Raw genomic sequence first — 23,500 nt, 5'->3', positions numbered from 1 at the left:
CTGCTTCTTTTCTTGATATAAGATGCTTTATCTGGACTTCTTTGGTGAATGTGGCTTATATTTTGTGTCATGAGACAAATACAGGAAGTAAGATTGGACTTTTTGCAGGTTTTTTTTGCTGCTCAAGAAAGAAAACTTTAAGTAAAAAACATTTTAATGACCGAGTTGGAGCGCAGCCTTCATGGATGCAGCGTTGTATTTTGGCCGATTGGTCAGCTGCGTTTGCTCTCATGCTCAGCAGCTGTGTGTGTGACTCTGAACACATGTGTGATGAAGTCGAGTCAGTCAGAGCTGATGGAGTTTGAGTTCAGTGTTTCGATTTAGTATCAGATGAAGTCTCATCAAACAGACTCTCCTCTAATCTGCTCCTGTTTGTCTCTCAGTGCACGTTCAGGTCTCATTCAGAGGCCTCCTCTTCCTCCCGCTCGCCTTTATCCCTAAACCCTCACACAGACACACACACGCACACACACAGAAGCAAACGCACACAGTATGGTGTGTATTATGCTGCTGATATGTCATGCTTTGGATGTTTTACTTCTTCTTTCTCCCTGACACAAAAGACAAAAGTTTGCAGCACTGATGTTTCTCTCTTTTGAAGTTTCTAATGTCCTTGTCTTCTTCTTCTTGTCTCCTCAGGACCAGGAAACTGCAGATCAGAAACATCCCACCTCACCTGCAGTGGGAGGTCAGTTCCCTTCTCCTCTGTTTTACATGCTCTGTAGCTAGGACTGCACACACACGCCACACTCCCGGCACCTGTAACATTACTCTTATCCATGTGTGTCATGGGCTGTTTTCTGTGCGGGTGTAAACTCTCGAGTCTCTCTCATTAAATCATTACTGAATGTCCTGAACCTCTACATCTTTGAAACGGAACAAAAAGGAAAGATGGAGGTCGAGTCATGCTTGTGTAAATGTTTTGAAGTGTCGTTTGGATTAACTCAGACCTTCAATCATTTACGTGAAGAGGTATGCTGTCAGAGGAGACCAGGGTCATGACTGTTTTCATAGAAACCTTTCTCAGTTTGTGGATTTTATTTCTTTCATATTCCTGAGCAGGTGTTTGGAAGCCGACGGCAGGTTTGGACTTCATGGCCTTTAACATGAGAACAGGAGTCATAAATCTCTGAGAGGATATGTTGAATAAGTCTGAGCATTGAGTGAAAGATGAATCTAACAGGCGCTCAGTGATCAGACATAAACCTCCTCTAATAGTCACTTATTGATCTAATTATGTGCAAACTGTTGTGCGCTCCAAACTATCGACTGATGCTCGCTAATCGCTGTATAGTTACGTCGCTCCGCAGCAACAACAGAGACTTTTAATGAGCAGATGATGCTGATTGGGCGACACATGCACACAGCGTATCAGGGTGTAACATTATAACAGCACTATAAAGATAGAGGCCAACAAAGCTAAATGAGCAGCAGCAGTGAAACACATGAATGCTGAAGGTGACACTTTCAAGAAATAAGACACTTAACTCCAACTATAGCTTCTTTTTCTCTGCACTTAAGCGAGATGACTGAAAATGGGAGTAAAGGAGGATATTTAAAGCTGACGTTTGTCTTTCAATTTAAGAATGACTTTATTTCTGCAATCACAATTTGACGATAAATTGAAATATTGGATTAAAATCTGGACATTTCCCATTGTTTGTGAACACACTTGAAGATATTTAACTCTGGAAAACACAGACTGCATATGATGGATAAAAATTAGCTCCAATAAAAAGCGTAATAAAAGCTGAAGACTATGTTCTTTTAGCAGCAGACAGAGCTAAGACTTTGAACTTTGCCTGGTATGTTTTGTTGAGGGCGACATTACTTTGCTTTAAAAGTCTGAAAACATGCAGTAAATGTGCTTGGCAGCAGAGGCAGGGATCTGACTCAGGATTTTTGTTCTGAAGAATTCCACTGAAATAAAATTATGAAAGTTTGAAGTATAAAAACATTGTTTACACGTTCTTAGGCTCTTTATTTGAGGCATTTGAAGACGGTCACAGATGTGTTCTGATAAGTGTAGGCCCTGAAGTACTTCTGCAGCAAAAACAGACTTGTTGCTGTTCCTTTCTGCTCCTGATTGACTGTGGTGATGTTTTATATCCATGCATCCTCTCAGTGCCTTCACTCTCTGGAGCTTTGAGGTTCATTATAAATCTAAAAATGAACTCCTTCAAGTTCATAGTTCTTTTTTTTTTTTTTTTTTGAGTTAAGTTGATGGTCCAAAAAATGATCTATTTTATGTTAAATTTTTTAGCTACACTTATGATATTTATTTTTGCAGTCACCTCCTTGCAATTTTTTTTGCTTTAACTTTTAGTAATTGTCTTCCTCACATTTCTCTTTTAATGTCTTTTAGTTTCTTTCCTATTTGTAAAGCACTTTGTAACCCTGTTTTGAAAAGTTCTTCTTCTTCCTCTTCTGCTGCTCTTCTTCTGTCTTCGTCTTCTTCTTCTGCTTCTTCTCTTCTTCTCTTCTTCTCTTCTTCTTCTTCGTTCTCTTCTTCTTCTTCTTCTTCTGCTTCCCTGCTGCTTCTTCTTCTTCGTCTTCTTCTTCTTCTTCTTCTTCTTTCTTCTTCTTCTTCTGCTTCTTCTTCTTCAGTAGAGCCTCCTATACTGCATCCCCAGCCCTCAGAGTGATTGACGTTTCCTAAAACTACATGAGCTAACTGTGTCCGACTATAGAATCATACACAGATATTAAGGGGAAAAAGCAAGAAATCCCATTTAAATAAAAAAACAATCTGCAGCTTTGAAAACTTAGCAACACACATAGAACTATAATCTGCTGGCTGAATATTGGTCTAAAGGATTTGACTTAAACACAAGGAACATACCCTAACATCAGATTGATAAGGGTAAAGAAACACTGAACAACCATGTGAACTATTCCTCATTCTCAAAAAGCTTTACCTCTCTAAAACCATAACAGTTTTAGTTTGTAGGGATCTGTCCTGACTCGTTCATGAAATATCTGGATTTCTAGAAGCACAAGCAATGCCGTATAAATCTGACTTCAGTGACAGTAAACACAGCGCTCTGTTATATCTTGCAACTCTCAACATCTCTCGGATCCTCCTTGAGTGTGAGCGGCAGTTCTCTGCTCCAGAGAGCGTTCACACACAACACTGATCTTAAGTCCTACCTCAGCTCCCTTTATGACTGCTTCTCTCTTTGTGTTTATGCAATTGCACTCATTTGAAAAGCGCTGGAAGCTACAGTTTTCGCTCTGTGACCCTGTCACAAGCATGATCACAAGACTTCTTTTGCTTCTTGGTTCCTTCTCTGAGTATCTTCAAATGGGGGAAAAGAGTTTGTGGTAGGCTGATCCTGCTTCATGGAATCTCCTGCAGGAGGGTGTTAAGCGTATTTTGGGGCTTTTCATGCTTTTCTTGAGAGAAAGGACGGTGGATAGAGTGGAGAACTGGGACGAGAGAGAGGGGAATAACATGCAGCAAAGGACCACCCAACTTTTTGGGCTCAGGTTGTTCAGACTCTTTTTAAGAGACTCCTTTATTTACAGAGGAGAGGACAGTGGATAGTGTAGGAAACCAGGAGAGAGTGGGGGAATGACATGCGGTATGGAGGCCACAGGCTGGATACGAACCTGGGCCGCTCGATACATTGGCGCGCAACTTAACCATTAGGCTAAAGGCTGATTTATACTCCTGCGTCTCCCCTATGCAGCAGTGCCTGATGCAGACATGAGACCACACACCTGTGCATCGATGTGCCTGTGTCACACAGCATTCTCTGCCGAAACGCTGGAGGGAAGTGTGGTCACTCTGATAGCCGGTCGCCTGTTTCCGGACCTGCTATGATCTCTGTTTACTTTTCCACAGAGATTCAGAGCGTGTTATGTTAATCTACAGCTGATACATGTTGCTGTTTATCATACGACATGATTACAGGGAAGAATAGAGAGGAGGAGATAAAATAACGACTGATGTGTGGGGATCCCGGAAGTGTAAATGCTGGCAATACCAAGCCGCCAACTTGACCAGTCACAGGGTTTGCAGTCAGCGTCGATTCTACGTGGTAGTTACATTTGGAAGAGGGTGCACGGCCGCTAACGTGTGTAGGCTTCTGCGTAGGGACAGGAGCTACACGGACCTCCGGCGTAGGCTACGCCGTCGATTCAACGCAGAAGAATAAATCAGCCATTGGGCTAAGTCTGCGTTCAGTTGTTCGATTCTGAGGGTTTAAAAAGCATTTTACTACTCGCCTTTCTTACTGATCTTACTGCTGTGTAAGATGCTGGACTCTTATCGGTCTAAAACCCTTGACCAACCCCTTGACTATGGTTATTAACTTTCACAAACAGGAGCAACACTAGAGGCAAACTGATCACACGTTGTGTCAAATCAATTTGCGGAAAAGAGTTCCGGCACATTTGATTCTGCTTGTTGACACCATAGATAGACCGTAAGGTGAGGTAAAACCATTGGCTTCCATTCTCATCAAAACAATGTGGCTAAAATGTTAGTTCTGGTTAGCCACGCTAATGATTTCTATAAAGAAACATAAACAATGAGTGTGGTGCTTTGGTCTATTTCCCATAACCACCTGCTAACCAAACATTATCCCTTACTTAAATGGTCCATAAATCACAATAAGCTAAATAATCAACGTATGCACTTATGCACCATTTTATATAGATTTTCATTTAGATGCTGTGTTGTGTCATAAAGGATTTCTCAGAGGTACATTTTTTTTATTGTTGTTGCTGAAGCTCAAATCCTGAAGTTTGAGGAATTTAAATGAATGAAAAACAGAATAAAAAGGCTCCATGGGCAGTACACAGACAACAGTGCTTAAACAGTTGGAATAAATAATTAAAAAGCTTTCTCCTCATGACTGCAGGGCAGATTCATGTTGGCAAAACAGAAACCTCAGAAAGCGTCTCAAACATTTAAATTCATCTCAACATAATGAATTATTTTACAACAAACTCACAGTGAGAGGAATCTCCTGTGGACACTGTTTCTCCTCCCAGTCTCTTCTCTCATCTTAATCTGTTCATTCTTCAATTTAGATTTAAAGATGAGAGAATCAGTTAGCTCCATGCATTGCAGTGTGTGTGTGTGTGGTGTGTGTGCCATTATTGTTCAGTGAGGGTGTGGCACAGTCCCTGGTTCCTTTTGGCAAGCTCCTGCCTGTGGGAGTGGCTCAGTGTGTGTGAGTGTGTGGGTACCAGATCATCTCCGCTGCTCTGTTCATACCGTCTTTGTCCACAGGAGGGCAACATCTCTTCACACAAACAAACATACTGCACATTTAGAGGGTCGGATCGGATCCCAGCATCCGTACAATGAATGAATAATTGTCAGAAATTCAAAGTGCTGACTGTGAAGAGGAACTCACATGAGATGGTTCTGACTAGATCGCTAAGATTTGAGTTTTTTCAGTGTGGAAAAAAAAAATCTTCCACTTCAACAAACAGATTTATCTCTGCAGAGATCCTCTCTGTAATGTGATCACACACTCAGATGAACAATCTGACTGATGCATTTGCTCTGAAACTGTTCACTGCAGCCTTTAGGTCTCATTTCAGAACCTCCTCCTGCAGAAAACTTCCAGGGCAATCCCAAAATCTTTTTGTACCTAATTGTCATTTAAACCCCCAGAGAAGAGAAAATCCTGCACTCTGCTCTGGCTCAAGCTTCACCTTTGATAAGAAAGGGGTTACGGTTAGTGATGCCGAGGTACAGCCGTGTGCCCTATTCTCTCTTCTCAAGGCTGAGTCATCCCCTCTGTGCACATAGTTTTATAATGTAGTGGGATGTGCGAACATGCTCTTTGATTATTGACCCTGAAATATGTAAAAAAGAGAAAAGGGCTCTGGCTTCAAAAAAGTGGAACTAAACTTTAATGTGAGCAGGATTTTAAAGGGTCATGTTGTTGTTTCTTGTTGGACTTTCCCTCATAAATTAACAGCTGGCTTCTCTCTCTCTCTCCTCCTCTCTTCTCTCTCTCCTCCCTCTCCTCTCTCTCTCTCTCTCTCTCTCTCATCTTTCTTTTTTCGTTCTTTCTCTCAGGTGTTGGATGGTCTGTTGGCTCAGTGTGGAAACCGTAGAGAACTGTGAACAAGGTAGACATCCTCACCCTCCCTCTATAACTTCTGGTGGTCTGATCTTTTAAGAGTTGCAGACCAGCTGCAGAAAAGTGTTCCATCCCCTTTGTGGTGATGCTTACAGCAAATCACAGCTTCTCCAGTCGAGAAAGAAGGAATAAGAGTTTAAAGAAAAAACGCTGTTCGCTTCTGGCCTTTAACTCATATTTATCTGTAGGAACAGCATCAAATTATGGAGAGATATCACACTAAACACAAAATCAATACTCTTTCTAGCAAGTTACACAACACACATGTTGTAGTTTGACACTGTAGGCTCTGGGTAATGCCTCTGCGCTGGTGCAACAGATACATTTTGGATTTGAATGCATCCAGAATGAAATAAATTATCACATTCATATCACATTTCAGCGCCGCTTGTGGTAACATTACAAAGAGCTCATGCTGGAAAAAAAACAGTAGTTTCAATAAAAAACTGAGACAAAGTGATGCAGATAGTTTGCATTAAACCAGACTTTGTTACTTCTTTATCTATTAATTGATTAACATCTCTTGTTGTTCAAAATCAAAGAGTTGTTGTCGACGTATTTGCACAAAACATATATGAAAACAGCGTCTAGTTTCAGTGGTTTAATATTTAAAAGTGTCCTTATTTATTTTATGTGTACTGTTAAAATCCATCCTGCCTCTATACTGGAATTTGTTTTATTTCTATTGAAGGAAAAAACATTGTTATTGTTGAGTCACAAGCTGAATTCACACTAAGAGGAAAACTCCTGAAAAGTTCAGGGTGGCTGAAAACAGCCGAAAAAATTTGCAAGCAGGGGGATGATGATGTTCATGTCATGTGACTTATGTGACTCAACTCAGTTTAATTCAGCGCCTGTCATACACAAAATGATACAAGACTAAGACAAGATGGAAGGAAGTGATATGAAATACTTAAAAAGAAAAAGAAACTAAAACCATTACAATAAAATCAAATCAAACACCAGAAAAATTTAATAGACAAAAAAATGAATTAATAATACGTTATAAAATAACATTAAATAAGATAGAATAAATTAAAAATTAAATTGGTGCTTAAACAGTAGTAATAATAGTAATAACAGTCCAGAATACAAATAAATTACTCCAAATTAAAAGCCAGTAAAAAAAAAGAAGTCTTAATTACTTTTAAAAACACCCAGAGAGCTCAACGTTTTGATGTCCAAAGGCAGAGTTTCACAGTTAAGGGGTACTCAAACAGAACGCTCCCTGGCCGCCACTTGCGAGGAACATTTAAGAGGGAAGCCGCAGTGGAGGACCGCAGTGATCAAGCAGGAACATAAAATAACAAGAGATCTGTGGTGTATATGGAGTGGCATGGCTGTTAAGGCTCACAAAGAGGGATGTGTAACAGGATTAATTGATCATAAATCATGTTCAAGATGAGTTATCTGCGTGTGTCAACAAGTCACTCTGGAATATTTTAGGGACAAAGCTCTGGACATTTTTACAAATGCATGTATAAAAAGGGGGAAGTGTATTATTCAGTGATAACGCCTGAGTTTGGGCTCAAACATTCAGGGGTAAAGAAATCCATCCAGGAAGTCCTAATCATCATGTGTCATATTCACCACCAAAGATAATCTCACAAATAACAAGTGATTAAATCAGCTTTAGTGCAGCAGTTATAAAACAAAGGTGTAGTTTAAAGGAGTTTGTAAAGCACTGATGTGCAGCAGTGATCAGAGAGGACCAACCCTCTCACTTCTCACTCTGACGTGTTCCAAGCTTCTTTACTGTGAGGAGCAGATCTCTGCCTGCTGAGCCAAGAGAGGTCAGGGCTTCGTTTGGACGCATCAGAGTTGATATTAGCAGATAATCAAACCTTCATGTTCTGTGTCTGAATGTCTGTTTTTTTTTCTGTTTCTCTCAGTGAACACGGACAGTGAGACTGCAGTAGTGAACGTCACATATGCATCCAGGGAGCACGCCAGACAGTAAGTTCATACGTCCAGCTTTATTATAGTGTTTGATTTCTCTTCTTTCTAAATTCACTGTTTTTCTCCATACCTTAAAAAGTGCATCCATGTTTGACTTTTAACTGAAGGTGCTGCTTTTTTCTGTGTTCAGAGTAAGAAAAAAAAGCCAATCATATGAAAAGATGATATAAATTAAATTATGTTCTGATAGAAACTAATTAGTGGTTAGGAATTAAATTTCTCACTCAGAAATAAAAGATTTCAGCTGTTGCATGTTCCACGCTCCACGGGTGACATCTAGTGGTCATTTGATGGAACTACAACTTAAAACTTTCGCTTCACTTGTGACTCATGTCTCATTTCTTTACATTAATTAAGAAGTATTTCAGTCCATTTAAAGACTAAAGTAGCATTTTGATTATGAAGATGAATAGAATCCTCTATTATAAGTAACCCTCCCGAGAAACCAGAAGTAAAAGAAGATAGATATCAGCAGCAATTAACAAAGTGTGATTTATTTTATGATGCTTTATTATTCTTTTTTTTTAAATGTTTTATTTTGCTTTTTCAAATTGTAAGCACATAGACAGAAAATAGACATATGTACATCAAGGAGAAAAAAAGAAAAAGAAAAGAAAACTGCTGAATGACAGAAGTTATTATGGAATAAATACAGACAGTAGGTGGTGATTGATTATTCTTACTGGTGCATGAAGTAATAACTATTATTTTTTTGATATGCATTCTTTCTTTTCCTTCAAGTCATTGTAATTATTGGAAAATTGAAAGTAAAAAAAGTAGAAACAATTTGCTAACTAGTTTCAAATTAGCTGCTAAGCAAATTAAAATCTCAGAGCTTTATCCGACAATCATTGTTCACACAGAGTATCACAGAGAAAGACTTTGGATAATCTAAATCTGTGAGTCTTTTCACATTCCAATGAGTGAGATTAGCTTTTAAGATTTACTTATTTATTTCAGAAATGTAAGTTATGTGCAAAAGGTCAGTTTGGTACGCAGGAGTCATGCAACCACTCATGGGGGGTGAAATCAAAACACTGCAGGTAATCTACCAATCAGAGACGTGCAGCATTGCAGGCCCCGCCCTCGAAAGTTCTGGGCCATTTAAAAAGTACTACCCCCGAAGCAGTGAGGAGATTAACTACCCCAGAACTAAATTTAGACCCTGGCCCCTCCGGTCGAAAAGCACATAGTTCTGTGGTAAAGTCCCTGCGGTGGAAAAACCTCATGATCTTATTTGTGTCAGTGTTTGTTATATTTTATTTACAACTTATGATGGATCGCCCCTGATTATAACAATAACTGTGATGACAACAGAGACTTTAACTCTTTAAAATGAGGCTGAAACATTTAGAATTCAGGGCCTTAGCTTCTTAACACATTGTTGCTCCTGTCTTCTCCTCTCAGAGCGATCCAGAAGCTGAACGGTTATCAGTTTGAGAACAACGCCCTGCGAGTGTCCTACATCCCTGACGAGAACTCAGAGATGGAGGGAGGCCAGCGAGGGCCTGATAACGGCCGGCGCCCAGGGTACGGTTCCCGAGGTGGCCCCCGCGGAGGCTCCCCAAGCTCCGGGATGCCTCCCAAACCCCCGCACGCCGACATCCCTCTTAGACTGCTGGTGCCAACACAGTATGTCGGAGCCATCATCGGGAAGGAGGGTGCCACCATCAGGAACATCACCAAACAGACGCAGAGCAAGTGAGTCTACCTCTGTGACAGGATGCTCTCTGATAGCTCCATAACTCCATAACTCAACCCGGGAAGTCCCTGATCAATCAATCAATCAATCAATCAATCAATCAATCTTTATTTGTATAGCGCCAAATCACAACAAACGTTATCTCAGGAAACTTTTACAAACATAGGAGGTCTAGACCACTCTATGTCAAATTATGAACAGAGACCCAACTTCAAGACAAGGTAGGACTCAGTCTGACCCCACCTTAATCCATCATGAGCATTGCACATCGCAGTATTTAGCTAGTTACAGTGGTGAGGAAAAACTTCCTTTTAACAGGCAGAAACCTCGAGCAGAACCAGACTCATGTTAGACAGCCATCATGCCTCGACCGAGTTGGGTCTGGAAAGACAGATAGGGGGAGTAAGAGAGAGAGGTGATAGTGATGAGACGAGTCGTAGAAGCTCTGGCCGCTGGAGTCCAGCACGTCAGTCTCAGCTGGAGTCCAGATCGTCCACAGCAGGAGGACGTCTACGGCAGCTCAGAGGACTCTACGAGACAATGGAGCTCAGGGACTCCAGAAAGGTCTATGGTTAGTAACTTTAATGGGACAGGCAGAGTTAAAGTAAGTGATGAGGGGGTTGGGGGAAAGGGGGTAAGCTAGGATCCCATGTGTCAGTGTGCCAGTTCCCCTGTCAGTCTAGGCCTATAGCAGCATGACAAAAGCTGGTCCAAGCCTGAACCAGCTCTAACTATAAGCTTTGTCAAAAAGGAAAGTTTTAAGCCTACTCTTAAAAGTGGAGAGAGTGTCTGCCTCCCGGACCCTGACTGGTAGATGATTCCAAAGGAGAGGGGCCTGATAACTGAAGGTTCTACCTCCCATACTACTTTTAGAGATTTTAGGTACAACTAGCAAGCCTGCATGTTGGGAGCGTAGAGTTCTAGAGGGGTAATAGGGCACTATGAGCTCTTTAAGATACGATACTGATGGATTCATGAAGTCACTCTGATCCTTTTTCTTCTTCTGCAGGATCGACGTTCATCGTAAGGAGAATGCAGGCGCTGCAGAGAAGCCAATCAGCATCCACTCCACCCCTGAGGGCTGCTCTGCTGCCTGCCGCATGATCCTGGATATCATGCACCAGGAGGCCAAAGACACCAAGACGTAGGTTCAACAAATCAGTGCAGCAGGTTTTAACTGCTGCTAACATACCATAACCACTGACTGCTTATTAAAATAGATGCCACATGAGAGTATTAGCTTTGAAGACAAATGATTTAGAGCTCCCTCTGCTGACTGGCTGCAGTATTGGTCATAAAGCTACCTCTGTAATGTAAACAGAGGGAAAAGAGGCCAAACTATAAAATAATATACATGTCAAATTATTTTTATTTATGTCATTAGAGTCAGCCCCTATAATGTTGATTTATGTCCAATTGTTAATTTTTCTGACATGTTTAGTTCTGATTAATTATTTAATTTTAAAAGAGCAGATGTGACGTCATGATTGAGAGCTCTGTTGACGTACTGCACCGGATTATCAGAGTAGAGGAGGAACAAAGGTCAAGTTGAGTCAAGTCAAAGTTTAGAATCAGCGTCAGAATCTGAATCAGAAATACTTTATTTATCTCGGGAGGGAAATTCGGTCATTACAGAGTTCTTATAAACAGTATGTAAGAAAGTCAAAATATGAATTGAAGAAGGAATAGAATAAGATATAAATATGAATAAAATAAAATAAAATAAAGATCAAATAAACTTAACTTAACTTAACTTAACTGAAATTAACTGAAATTAAATTAAATTAAATTAAATTAAATCAAATTAAAATCAGATGAAATTGAATAAAATAAAATAAAATAAAATGAAATAAAATGAAATAAAATAAAATAAAGATCACATAAAATAAAGTATATACAGAAGAGCAGAATAGTTAGAATTACCTATGTACAAAAAGAATCAGAATCAGTTTATTGTCACTTCCAAGTAAGTGTGCCCAGAGAGTGTTCAGAGCTCTGATGGCTTGGGGGAAGAAGTTGTTGCTCAGTCTGGTTGTTTTAGCCTCTTTCCTGATGGCAGACGTGCAAAGAGGTGATGTGATAAGTTTGATGGGTCAGCCATGATTTTTCCTGCTTTCTTGATGCATCTGTTGTTAAACTGTTACTTAGGGATAGGATGAGAGATGCCAATGATAGAGGCTAGATAGCTTAAAAACACGATACAAGTGAAAGCAAATATGAGTTAGAAAGAATAGATATGAGGGTGAAATATAGTTAACACTAACACAAGAGTGATTGAACTTTCCTAAGCCATAAGAGTGTCAAGAGCTTCAAATCAACACAGGAAAAGTTTCTCTTTTCCCTACATGACTTCTGTGTGTTTCCTTTTTATTTTAGTGCCGATGAGGTTCCTCTGAAGATTCTGGCTCACAACAACTTTGTTGGACGCCTGATCGGGAAGGAGGGACGCAACCTGAAAAAAGTGGAACAGGACACAGACACCAAGATCACCATCTCACCGTAAGATTCACACACACGTCATTCTATTTTGTAGAGAATGGGAGTTGCTGATCTACCTTTGTCCCGATTGTTCAGTTTGTTTGTTATGTTTTTTGACTTTGGTGTTTTAAATAGTTAGCTCACATGTAACATGCTATTTGTGTAAACCACAGCATGCAAACAAATGTAAGGATTTACACAGCGGTAGATAAGCAGCTCCTACCATGAAAATGACTGGTAATATACATGGAGTCTGGTTAACCGGTGATAGTTTCAGTAGACATGCTTAGATCAGCCCAAAAAATGACATTGCAGCCTGTTTTCCAGCTGCCAATTAGAGCGATGTAGAAAAATATTAAGTATGGAAAGATAAAAGCTGCTGATCTCTTTGAATAAATAGATTATCTTTGTGCACGTGTAACCTCTCTGCCTCTGTGCCGTGCAGTCTGCAGGACCTGACGCTGTACAACCCAGAGAGAACCATCACTGTCAAAGGATCCATCGAGGCGTGCTGTCTGGCCGAGGTGGAGGTGATGAAGAAGGTCAGAGAGGCGTACGAGAACGACATCGCTGCAATGAATGTGAGTCCACGCAAACACAAACAGCTGAAGTCATTGAATGCCTGAGGCGTCCTTATTATTTTTAAAACTGCACAAATCAGATACAAAGAAACTGTGTAATTCTCTAAACAATGCAAAGGGTCATGTGTGTTAAAAACTGCAGCAGAGAGCGATCAGCCTCTATGAGCGCTGAGTTGTTTGCATAGTTTCAGATCAGCCTATAAGCATGAGACTGTTCCTAACTCTGCATCTTCTCCGCAGCAACAGACTCACCTGATCCCCGGGTTAAACCTGGGAGCACTTGGTCTGTTCCCCTCCTCTGCCAACATGCCGCCACCTCCACCTGGAAATGCATCTTCTGGCGCCCCCTACGGGTGCTTTGGGGTAAGACAGACAACACTTCATCCCTCTTTTCTGCTCACCAGTCTGTTCTTATCACTCTTTAATTGATACTGTGGATGCATCCATCGTACATCGTGCATTATAGTGTTCTTTATGATAATATTTTCTCTCTGTGTGTGTTCAGGCTCCAGAGCAGGAGACGGTCCATGTTTACATCCCAGCTCAGGCGGTGGGAGCCATCATCGGAAAGAAAGGACAGCACATCAAACAGCTGAGCCGCTTTGCCGGGGCCTCCATCAAGGTGTGTTTGACAGGAAAAACTCATTTTTCAAGCGTCTAGGAATTAAAAAAAAAAAGGGTGTTAGTTGGGTAAGTTCAAAACCACATCAGTCTTTGATCAGACTGCAGTAATGAAAGTCATTGACATGTGTCTGCTCTCCTGTAGATCGCCCCCGCTGAAAGTCCAGACAGTACAATGAGGATGGTGATTGTGACCGGACCCCCTGAGGCTCAGTTTAAGGTAACCGATGAACATTCATACTATTTGTTTTTACAACAGCTGTTGTGATCGCCTGACCAAGATGTGATCTTTTGAGGGTTTTTGATATATTTTATTAATTTAAGTTTTGCTGGAACTAACAACATTTTTAATATTGAATGTTGAGGATGTTAAAAGGCTGTGGGTGTGTGTGTGTGGGCATGTGTGTCTTTGTATGTCCAAGGGTAGCAGCAATACAAGAGTGGTTTGATAGAATAAAAAAGTAACAGATGGACCAAACATCAAAGGAAAAAATAAATAGATCAATAAATCAATAAATCGATTGATAGATAAATATGTAAGTAAGAGATATAGTAAATAAGTATGAAAATAAACAAACAAATAAATAAATAAATAAACAATATGTTTTTGAATTCCTTTACCCCCAAAATCTGAACAACCTCCTAAACCAAAGTTATTTTACTTAATAAACCAAGAAACTGATCAAGAGTTAAAACTGTCATATTTCAAATAAAATAAAAAAACGTCTTTTTTATTCAAATTATGGCAAATAAAACACAATTTACTTTTCATGAGAAATATTTTGAATATAGAAGTATGACTTATGAATGTTTCTTAATAATTGTTAAGTTTTTTGATTCACCCACAATCATTAACTTTTTTACAAACATTCACTTTTAATCAGATGATTTTGAGTTTTGTTCCACTGGTATTTTAAGTGCCAATACTGGAAACGTTGTGTATTCTGATGTTTATTGAAGTATTTCAAAACCTGTACAACCTAAAGGTTAAACAGGTTGTGCTCCGCTGATAATGGTTCATGCTTCGATAAATTCAAACAGGATGATGTAAACAATGAAAAGTCTATTTTTAGAGTCTTAAAATACATTGTTTTCTTTGATGTCTCTCTCCTGCAGGCTCAGGGCAGAATCTACGGCAAACTGAAGGAGGAGAACTTCTTCGGGCCGAAGGAGGAGGTCAAACTGGAGACTCACATCAAGATGGCAGCAGCTGCTGCAGGAAGGGTCATCGGCAAGGGTGGGAAGACGGTGAGCAAGACATGCTTTTGGGTTCATTTATGCTCCCCTTAAATGAAAATAGGTTTGAACCTTTTAAAGCAACAATCACAGCACTCATATATCTGAGTCCTTTATGTTGGAAAGGACGTTAAGCAATACATCTACCAGAGGGTGGTAACCTACAGTACATTCTACCAAGAGGTCATCACTTCCTCCTGAAATAACCAGAACTCGTGTGCAGGTGAACGAGCTGCAGAACCTTACGGCAGCTGAGGTGGTCGTCCCACGAGAACAGACGCCTGATGAAAACGACCAAGTCATCGTCAAGATCAACGGACATTTCTACGCCAGCCAGGTACATTACACTTTAAAACAATGCTAGTAACAATTCTAATTTCATTAACCCACCAGCTCTGCTGTTGTAACCTCTTGCAGGACAGGACTTATTCTGTAAATATCCTCCATGTTGTTAACCCTATGATATATAATTCTACCTTAAGCAAAGCTTTTTGCCACAGTGTCAATACAGAGGTGAAATGTTGTGGACTTCTTTCAGTGGGTTGATTTGGTATGACATGTGTGATCAGGTTCTCCCTGGCATTGCCTTTGCTATTAATGAGTATTCCTGCTGTTAAAGGGTTTTGACCAATCAGAATCAGGTATTTAACAGAGCCAGGGGATCACTAACGAAGCCATGTAATCACATGTGGATACCCGTTTTATCTGGCCTTTCAAATTTTTTTTCCTTTTGGTACACTCTAAATTTCTTTGCCCACAAAATGTTCTTATGGTCTGCCTCTAGTCCAGTCATTTCCTTTATACACATGTCGCAAAATGTGTTGCGTATGACATACTTTTAGCACACCCTTTAGCTGCGCCCAAGAATTGCAAGTGGTCACTTCACTTTGTAAAACTTGTTGGGATACACGGCAACATGGACTTGGCTGGCAGTGCAACTTTTTTCTCTCATGGTGTCATAATCTGCATTTAAAGAAAACATTGGTATTGCTAGTGACCACAGGGGGGATAGTGATCCTTGGGCAGTAATGCGTTAGATCCAAGCGGCAACCTCCGGTCTCAAACTATGCGGTTATAAACCGCAATTCATCGAGAATCCACTTGAGGCTGGCTGCAGAAACACCGGAAACCACATAGACAGCAATTAAAAAAAGACGATCTTTGCAGCATTAATAAACATGTTTACAGCCTGGTTCAACAGCTTGGCTCTACGTAGCTAATTTCTCTACCGGCACACACTGTACGGGGGGTGAACTTTTTTCTAAACGGTTAAGAAGATATTAAGATTATGAGTTTGTGATTTACGTCACACTCTGCCTGGTTGAGTTCTGCATTTCCAATATGGCTGCCGCCGTCGATTGGCTTCAAAGCAACGCTCAGGAACAGATGGGTGACGTCACGGATACTGCGTCCATATTTTATACAGTCTATGGTTAGATCACATTGCAGTTTAACAAAGGACCTAATGGGACCCTAATGGGGATTGTCTCACTTTTGCAGCCAGCTTCAAGTGGACACTCGAGGCACTGCAGCTTTTGCACTTTTGCAGTGACTTAATTTTTCCACACAGTAGGCTTAGCTGCAGAGTTAACTTTGGAGTCCCAGGTGGTGCCAGTTTGGCCTAGTTGTTAAGTCGCGCACCCCATGTACAGAGGCTGTAGTCCTCAAGCAGGTGGCTTGGGTTTTATTCAAACCTGTGGCCCCTTTCCTGTACATCACTCCCCCCCTCCTCTTGTGGTTTCCTGCTCCACTGTCCTGTCTCTGTAGTAAAGGCATAAAAAGCCTGAAAATAGAACTAAAAACACTTTGGTGTCCCAGTTGTGTCTGGATATAAGATTTAAAGTACTCACTCTTGTTTTAGTTTGGGTTTGCTATTCAGAGCTCTTATCTGTCTTTCTTGCTCATCACCTGCTTTTTTCTGTTTGTATTTTTTGGTGCTTGTTGGTTGACAGGTTATTTTAGCCACAAATCCTCGCCGTTACAGCCTTTCATTAAAATCTCTCATCTGCTCTTCATCCTCCAGTTGGCTCAGAGGAAGATCCGGGACATCCTGACCCAGGTCAAACAACCACAGAAAGGCGGGATGGGCACGAGCCCCAGCTCAAACGCCGGGGGCTTCACAGAGATGGGACTCAGTCAAGAGAACCAGCCTCGCAGGAAGTGAGGGTCCCAGTACCCTCTTCACATGCTATGGGGCATGACGGACAGACACACAGACAGACACATGCGCGGACGGATTGACCAACGGACAGACGGATACAGGAGAGCGACACACGGACCCAGCGGTAGACAGGGAGAGATTTAAAGAGGGGGGAGTACGCCCGATAGCCAGAGAGAGAGCGATCGGCGATTAGAGAGACAGAGAAGAATAAAATCAAAAAGATGAAATGAATAAAAAAAGAGATAAAAAGAGACACACCAGATGCCAGGCCAGAAGAGAGACTGATTGAGGATGGAGGGATGAAGGAAAGGAGGGATGGTGAGAGGCATGGGCGGTGTCCTCCTGGTGTGAGTGGGGCTGCAGCCCGACAGGTGTCAACAACACAGCCGAGCTTTCGCTCCGGTGAAGAAAGGAGTCTGTTGTTCACACCTGTCTTCGTGGGCTCACATCGACCGGCTGAACAAAAACACTAGAGGGGCCCGTTTGTTCCTCCGTCGCCCCCGACAGACCTCTCCAGCCATCTGCACTCAGTCCTATATTTTAAGGGTGGTTTTTTAAACATAGAGATATATGTATAGAAATGTTTTATTCAGAGCTATTATTGATAGAAATGCAGTGAGGTGGAGCCGGGAGAGGGAGCAGGGAAACTGCTGCAGCGGCACAGGGGGGAAAGGTCACAGGTCAGGCTTTTAGCCTTTACCCACTCCTGACCCTCCTGGCCAATGAAAGTCTAGTAGAGGGGCCGCAGATGTTAACACTGCTCTTTAAAGACCCTTCCGAGTAGCGGAGGGGTCAGAAAAAGAAAAAAAGGAGAAAATATGAGGTTGTAAATATAATCTTCATGTAAATGTTAAGAAATGCTGTGTCTGACCGCCTTGCCTTTTTATGAAGGGGTCTTCTGTTTATCTCCCAGTCCCTTGTCTATGACACGTAGCATAATGTAGCCTACACAGAGGCGGGGGCTGGGGAGGCACTGAGCTTCCCCTCCACGTTTAGCCGTGTGGTGGCAGACACAGCAAGAGACAGTTAGGAGAGCGAGGTCGCAGCTGGTCCTGCAGTTCTATTGCAGGCGCTTAGCTAACACGAGTGAACCCTTTATAAACTACAACTTTATAAAACTGCCAGCAGCTATGCTAGCTGGCTAGCGACCCGCACCTTAAATGGCATATTTTATATATATATATATATATGATATGTGAGTTAGCCCGGCCCCTCGGGTGAATGTATTGAAGGCAGCGAGTCAGGTGTGAGGTTTTGCTACACCTGTTGAATGAGTCCTGCAATGACAGACAGACAAGGTGTGTCTAAGACTTTCTGTTCATTGCCTTCTCTCAGTGCCCGGACACTCGAGGCCAGTCTCCTCAGAGGTGCTGAGGTATAAGAGACCGCTGTGCATTAAAGTCATCTTTGCTCCAGTAGGACAAACATGGCCGCTGAGCCGTGTTAATAGAAAAGGTTCTCAGACTGGCCTCGTTCGAGCGTGAGAACCAAAAAAAGCAAGTCTTCCAAAGCTCCTTGCCTTGAGCTCAGTGAAGGTAAAATCAGACTGAAGGGGAGTGGCTTCCTCGTCTCTCTCCCAATCTGCCAAAGGCCTGTGGGCGGAGCCTCCAGACCCCGCCTGCGTATGATAATGAGGGCGGGTCTTTTGCCTGGACGCTCTCGCCAAGATTAGAACAGATTAGAGAAGTAATGAAAAGGAAAAACCTACCTCAGGTAAAGTTACCTCAGTATTCCTAACTTTTTTTTTGCTTGCTGGTGTTTATATAAGAAGAAAAAAGAAAAGAAGAGCTGATAGTCCTGAATATTTTTTATTTTTTTAAAGAAAAAGTATTTTTTTTTAGGTATTGTCTTGTTGCTTTGGTGATTTTTTTCTGTTTTTTTTTATTTTTATTTGGTGTGTTGATGGTTGAATGAGCTCAGGATGATGAGTAGACATAAGTGCTGGTCCAGAGAGGAAATGGGTTGAGTTCCATTTTGCCTTTTTTAGGTGAGGACATGCTCTCTGTCTTCCTGATGTGTGATTGGAGCAGCTGTTGTCTAGAATGGTTCATTGGCCATAGGGAGAGTGAATTGGATAGAGGGGGACTGAAGTGCACATGGTGATGAGGTGTAGAATGGTGCACTCTTTACTAAGACACTGACTGCGGATGTGTTATAAAGGCCTGGGTACAAAACCAAATGTCACCCTGTTCACTTTAACGAGTCAGCAAAAAGTTTCCTACTGACTGTTTTAACGCCTGCTATTCTGCAGACTTTGAAACAAAGATCTGTGGAGAACAGACTGATGTGAGGCTGTAGGGGATCTTTTGAGGGCTGCATGTGTCAGCTGATTTAGTGAACCCTCTGACTCATCCCGCAAATGAGTCAAATTCACCTCCAACCTCGTTGCTCTGATTTTCCTCAGTTTCTTTTGCTGAAACTGTTGCAAAATGAGTGCTCCCTTTGTTTCAGATTGGAACGCACCCCCTTCTCTTTATACCACATCCATGCTACTTGCCCACCCTGTACACCGAAGCCCCTCCCTCTTCTAACTAATTTGATGACATCATCATGAAGCGCCAAACTTTATGAGAGGGCTTTAAGTGTTCAAGAGGTTACAGTTCTCAACCACAGAGAAAACACGTGACCCGTTCAGCGTGTCTTTCTTCTCACCCGTCTCACCCTGAGGTTGGGAACTTATCAGATCAGAGTTGTGTTGAACGCAGCAAAGTGTGACTGAAGACCGGAGAGGGTATTCTACCTACACACACACAAACAAACACGTACACCTGAACTAGCTCTGACTTCTCTGAATGTGAATATTTATTACCTGTGCACTGAACCACGACACCTCAGAAGCTCCCTGTTGGCTACAGGTGTGCTTGCTGTGAGTGTGTGTGAAGGAGAATGTGTGTGAGTGTGTGTGTTTGTGTGTTCACTGGTTTTAAATGTTCATTTCTGTCAGGGGATGTGGTTGGGTGAAACTTTAAAAAAAGCAGAAAAAAGTAGGACGAGAAGCTATGGCCCTCCGTTTGGGTTCCATCTGACCGAGGAGGGAAGAGTTTAAAACCGAAAAAATGGGAGCAAAAAGAAGAAAAGCAGTGTTTAAAAGTGACATCAACACATCTGAGTAATAGATTAAACCTGTACATACAATGTTAAAAAGGTGATCACCATACTTTTGTATTTTGGAGAAAAAAGCTTAAAAATCAAAGTGGGAAAAGCCGTGAGAGGAAAGATTGCACCAAGTCACTGAAGGTCACTGCCAGATATCTTTTTAACGTCTTACCCTCGGCGAGAAACATCTCCCACCAGCTCACCGACAAACAGGGACAAATCTATTCCACAGTGTCTGTGCTTCCATTTTTTGTCCAGAGGTGGAGACTTCACAGTCAAACCAACCTGTGTCAAGTTTCCACCTTTTTCCAAACCATAGAACTCGGTTCACAACCACCAAGACATGTGATTTAGGATTCATTCTTCAGCCTGCGGATCTGTTAGGATTCATTTCTTTTATTTGGTTTTTATTGAGTTGACAATACAGCAAGCTTTATTTGGACGTGACATCTGGGGACGTACTGTTGCACTAATTGATGAAATATGTGGACAACGTCCAGCTGTAAAAAATGACCGAGAGCCTCCTGTAACACCTGATGCAATTCTTAATGAAGAAAAGGTGAGGAGTGAAGGGAAGAGGAGGAGGAGGAGGAAGGAGGGAGGGAGGGATGTCCTTCCACTAAACAGTTTTTTTTCTCCTTCATCCTCCCTACTGTGCTCCAGAGAAGAAGGAGATGTTTGATTTTGTTTTATCTTAAAAGAAAAGATCATTTCATTTTTGGAGCGGGCCGGGAACGTCAGAGTCCCTCGCCCTCTCTTGCGCTGGTCTCCATCGTGTTCGTTTCGCTCACTTCTGTTCAAGAACTTTCGATTTTCTTACATTACCACCTCTTTTTTTTTTTTTTTTTTTTACAATCGATGTTCTGACTCTGAAATAGTTGATTCTGTTTTGTTCTTTTGTTTTTGAATGCACAACTCTATTAACAAAACAGCTACTAAATACTCACTAACCTGTAGCTCAGTACATGACAGTCACTGTGCCAAACACACAGGAGGGCTCGGTCCAACATGCGGAGTGAAAACCTGTAACACTCATGGGAAAGCTCTGAAGATGACTTGAGTAAGATTTCTAGTCGCAGGCGGTAAAACCTTGTCTTTGAACTGAAGTCCTCGTCTTGTTTTTGTATGTACAGTAGAGACAAAAGAGACATTTTCTGCTCGTTGTGTCTCCACACATGATAAAGACGAATACACACACACACCATGCTGTCCCCTGCTGCAGCTCTGCAGCTGCAAGAACAGCCTCCTGACCCCGGACAGAAATCCATTCATACACACGTTTAATCTGATTTTCATCAGATCCAGATCATCTGTGCCCCAGACTGAACCCTCTGTCCTGTTTTATGCAACTTTTGTGATGAGTATGTTTCACAGCCAGGACAGAGTCTGTCTGTGTGAGTGCCACACGGTGAAATGAAATCGTTTCCACACACTAAAATGTATGCATCAAGCTTTCATGTTGAATTAACTTATTCAAAGACTGTTCAAAAGAGCACACTAGAGTAAGTTTGAGCCCATTTATCCGCTGAGCATTTTCTAAAGCATAAGAGACAGATGACATGACACGACAAATCATCAGTCAGACTTTTTACGAATCTACACCGTGATGTTATTTCAACATCCTTTCAGCCTGTTGTCGTTGAAATACAGTAAAAACAGTTTATTTTGAGTTCATCGCTCTGTAGTAAGCCAAATGCAGCAGTAAAATTAATCCTGATCTAATTCTAGGAGTAAGAGGGAGGGACTATAACCAAACTGCAACCTGAGAAACGAAGCAGATGGAGGGGTCCCAAAAACTGCAGTTCCTCCAGTGTCCTGAGCGGAAGAAAACCCCTTAGGTCCCATTTTAAAATGTCACACACACACACACACACACACACACACACACACACACACACACACACACACCACACACACACACACATACAAACACAAAACACAAACACAAACACAAACACAACACACACACACACACACACACACACACACACACACACACACACACACACACACACTTTTGAATGCTGACAATTGGCTTCCGAAACTAATAAGTGACATCATAGAGAGTACATCCATCTTTTATACTTTCTATGATTTTAACATGGGACCTAATGGGTTCCTTGGCTTCTACAGCTAGCCTCTAGTGGACACTCGAGGAACTGCAGTTTTTTTGCACCTCCACACTCGCTTCATCATCAACACTGCAGGTAGCTGCTCTGCTGCAGTACGAACCTGGAACCCATCAGGTGTCGTTCAGGATGATAAAGTTGTTGTTTGTTCACCAAAGCTCCAAAGAATTGGCTTTTGCTCAAAGTTTGGTTCCCCCCCAACTCTTGTGACGGCTTAATGCCTCACTTTAGCCGTACGCAACCTGCTGGTGAGCAGTTTGTGAGAGCGAGCTGCCTCCTGTAGCTGAAAAACATGCTTCAAATCTGTGAGGGTGAGCTAAAGTATTAAAGCTGTGGCTGTGAAACCAAAACAATGAGCTGAAAAGCGCTAAGACGCTCTGAAGAGTCATTGCCAACTTTTTTTATGTGGAAGAAAAGGCATTTATCAGAGCAGGTTGTCTCTGCAGTCTGACACTGTATGCAGGTCAGAGAAAAGCCCTTAATGATGCTTCAGAAAATGCTCAGTTTTAATATCGGGGCAGTAAATGAGCCTAAAACTAGCTCGTGTTGTCCTCGTATTTAAAGCGTGGAAGAGTTTTCGGGTAAACTTATCCAGCCTGGCTTCTTGTTTGTGGTGGCAAAGCTCATCGTGTAGCTCAGTGCTGACAGACGGAGAGACAGACGGACTCACAGCTCTATGTCGTCTCGACAAATTTTGAAATTTAACGAGAAAAACCTACGGAGGACGAAACAAACAGACCTCTTGTCACATAACTAGGAACGCTACCTCAAAACAAAAGCAAACTCAGCCAGAAGATTGTTTCTTTTATTTCCTTTAATGACAAACAGACAAGAGCAAACAGTCAGTAAGTCAGCCGGTCAGAAAAAACAAAGACCGTCGCTTGATGTTACAGTCACGCTTTTTGTTTTTATTTTCCACTCTTCGACTTTATTTTTCAGTTTTTGAAATTTGAACCCTCTCGTGCTTAGAGATGGGACTGTAAAAATAAATGAGTAAATAAGAAAAAATGACAAAAAAAGACAAAAAAACTCGGACACATTGTGGCGTGGGGCGGCTTGGGCAGCCGGGCGAGGATTCACTGTTAAACTTACGCGACCAGGTGTTGACGTTTGCTCTGAAAACAGCTTCTTTTACACGTTTCGCTGGTATCATCAGCCGCTCACTGTGAATCAGAGTCTACCACCACCGTTTATTTTATTTTAACACCTGCGTCTGACCGCATTACCCACATCCTCCTCCAGCTCCGCCCTGCTGTTCCACCTCCCCTCCCTGTGGTTTCACCTCCTGAATCAAGGGGCACGACACCTGTAACCATTTAATTGTTTGTTGATCTACCTCTTGGGAAAAATAGGTAATGGTAATTTTTTTTGTTTTTGGAAAAGGACACAAAAATGACAAAAAAAAAAAGTTGCTCGAAAGAAATATAGGT

The 23,500-nt window shown here is 41.7% G+C and overlaps 1 protein-coding gene across 1 annotated transcript in view; it reads left to right on the top strand.

Annotated features, from left to right (window-relative positions):
* Positions 1-20,526, top strand: part of LOC117831694 (insulin-like growth factor 2 mRNA-binding protein 1) — a 69,882-nt gene extending 49,356 nt beyond the window's left edge. The window contains 14 exon segments of the mRNA XM_034710488.1: positions 640-688; positions 6,044-6,073; positions 6,075-6,096; positions 8,000-8,063; positions 9,474-9,767; positions 10,778-10,912; positions 12,145-12,267; positions 12,692-12,827; positions 13,068-13,190; positions 13,333-13,449; positions 13,594-13,668; positions 14,565-14,696; positions 14,908-15,021; positions 16,708-20,526. Coding sequence (XP_034566379.1) covers positions 640-688; positions 6,044-6,073; positions 6,075-6,096; positions 8,000-8,063; positions 9,474-9,767; positions 10,778-10,912; positions 12,145-12,267; positions 12,692-12,827; positions 13,068-13,190; positions 13,333-13,449; positions 13,594-13,668; positions 14,565-14,696; positions 14,908-15,021; positions 16,708-16,848 — 1,555 coding nt within the window. The 3' untranslated portion in view covers positions 16,849-20,526.
* Positions 20,527-23,500: the final 2,974 nt, after the last annotated feature.

Source organism: Notolabrus celidotus, chromosome 20, assembly GCF_009762535.1.
Source record: "Notolabrus celidotus isolate fNotCel1 chromosome 20, fNotCel1.pri, whole genome shotgun sequence".
NCBI classification, from domain to species: domain Eukaryota; kingdom Metazoa; phylum Chordata; class Actinopteri; order Labriformes; family Labridae; genus Notolabrus; species Notolabrus celidotus.
The sequence above is the reverse complement of the archived record's forward strand: the minus strand, read 5'-3'. Positions and strand labels throughout refer to the sequence as shown.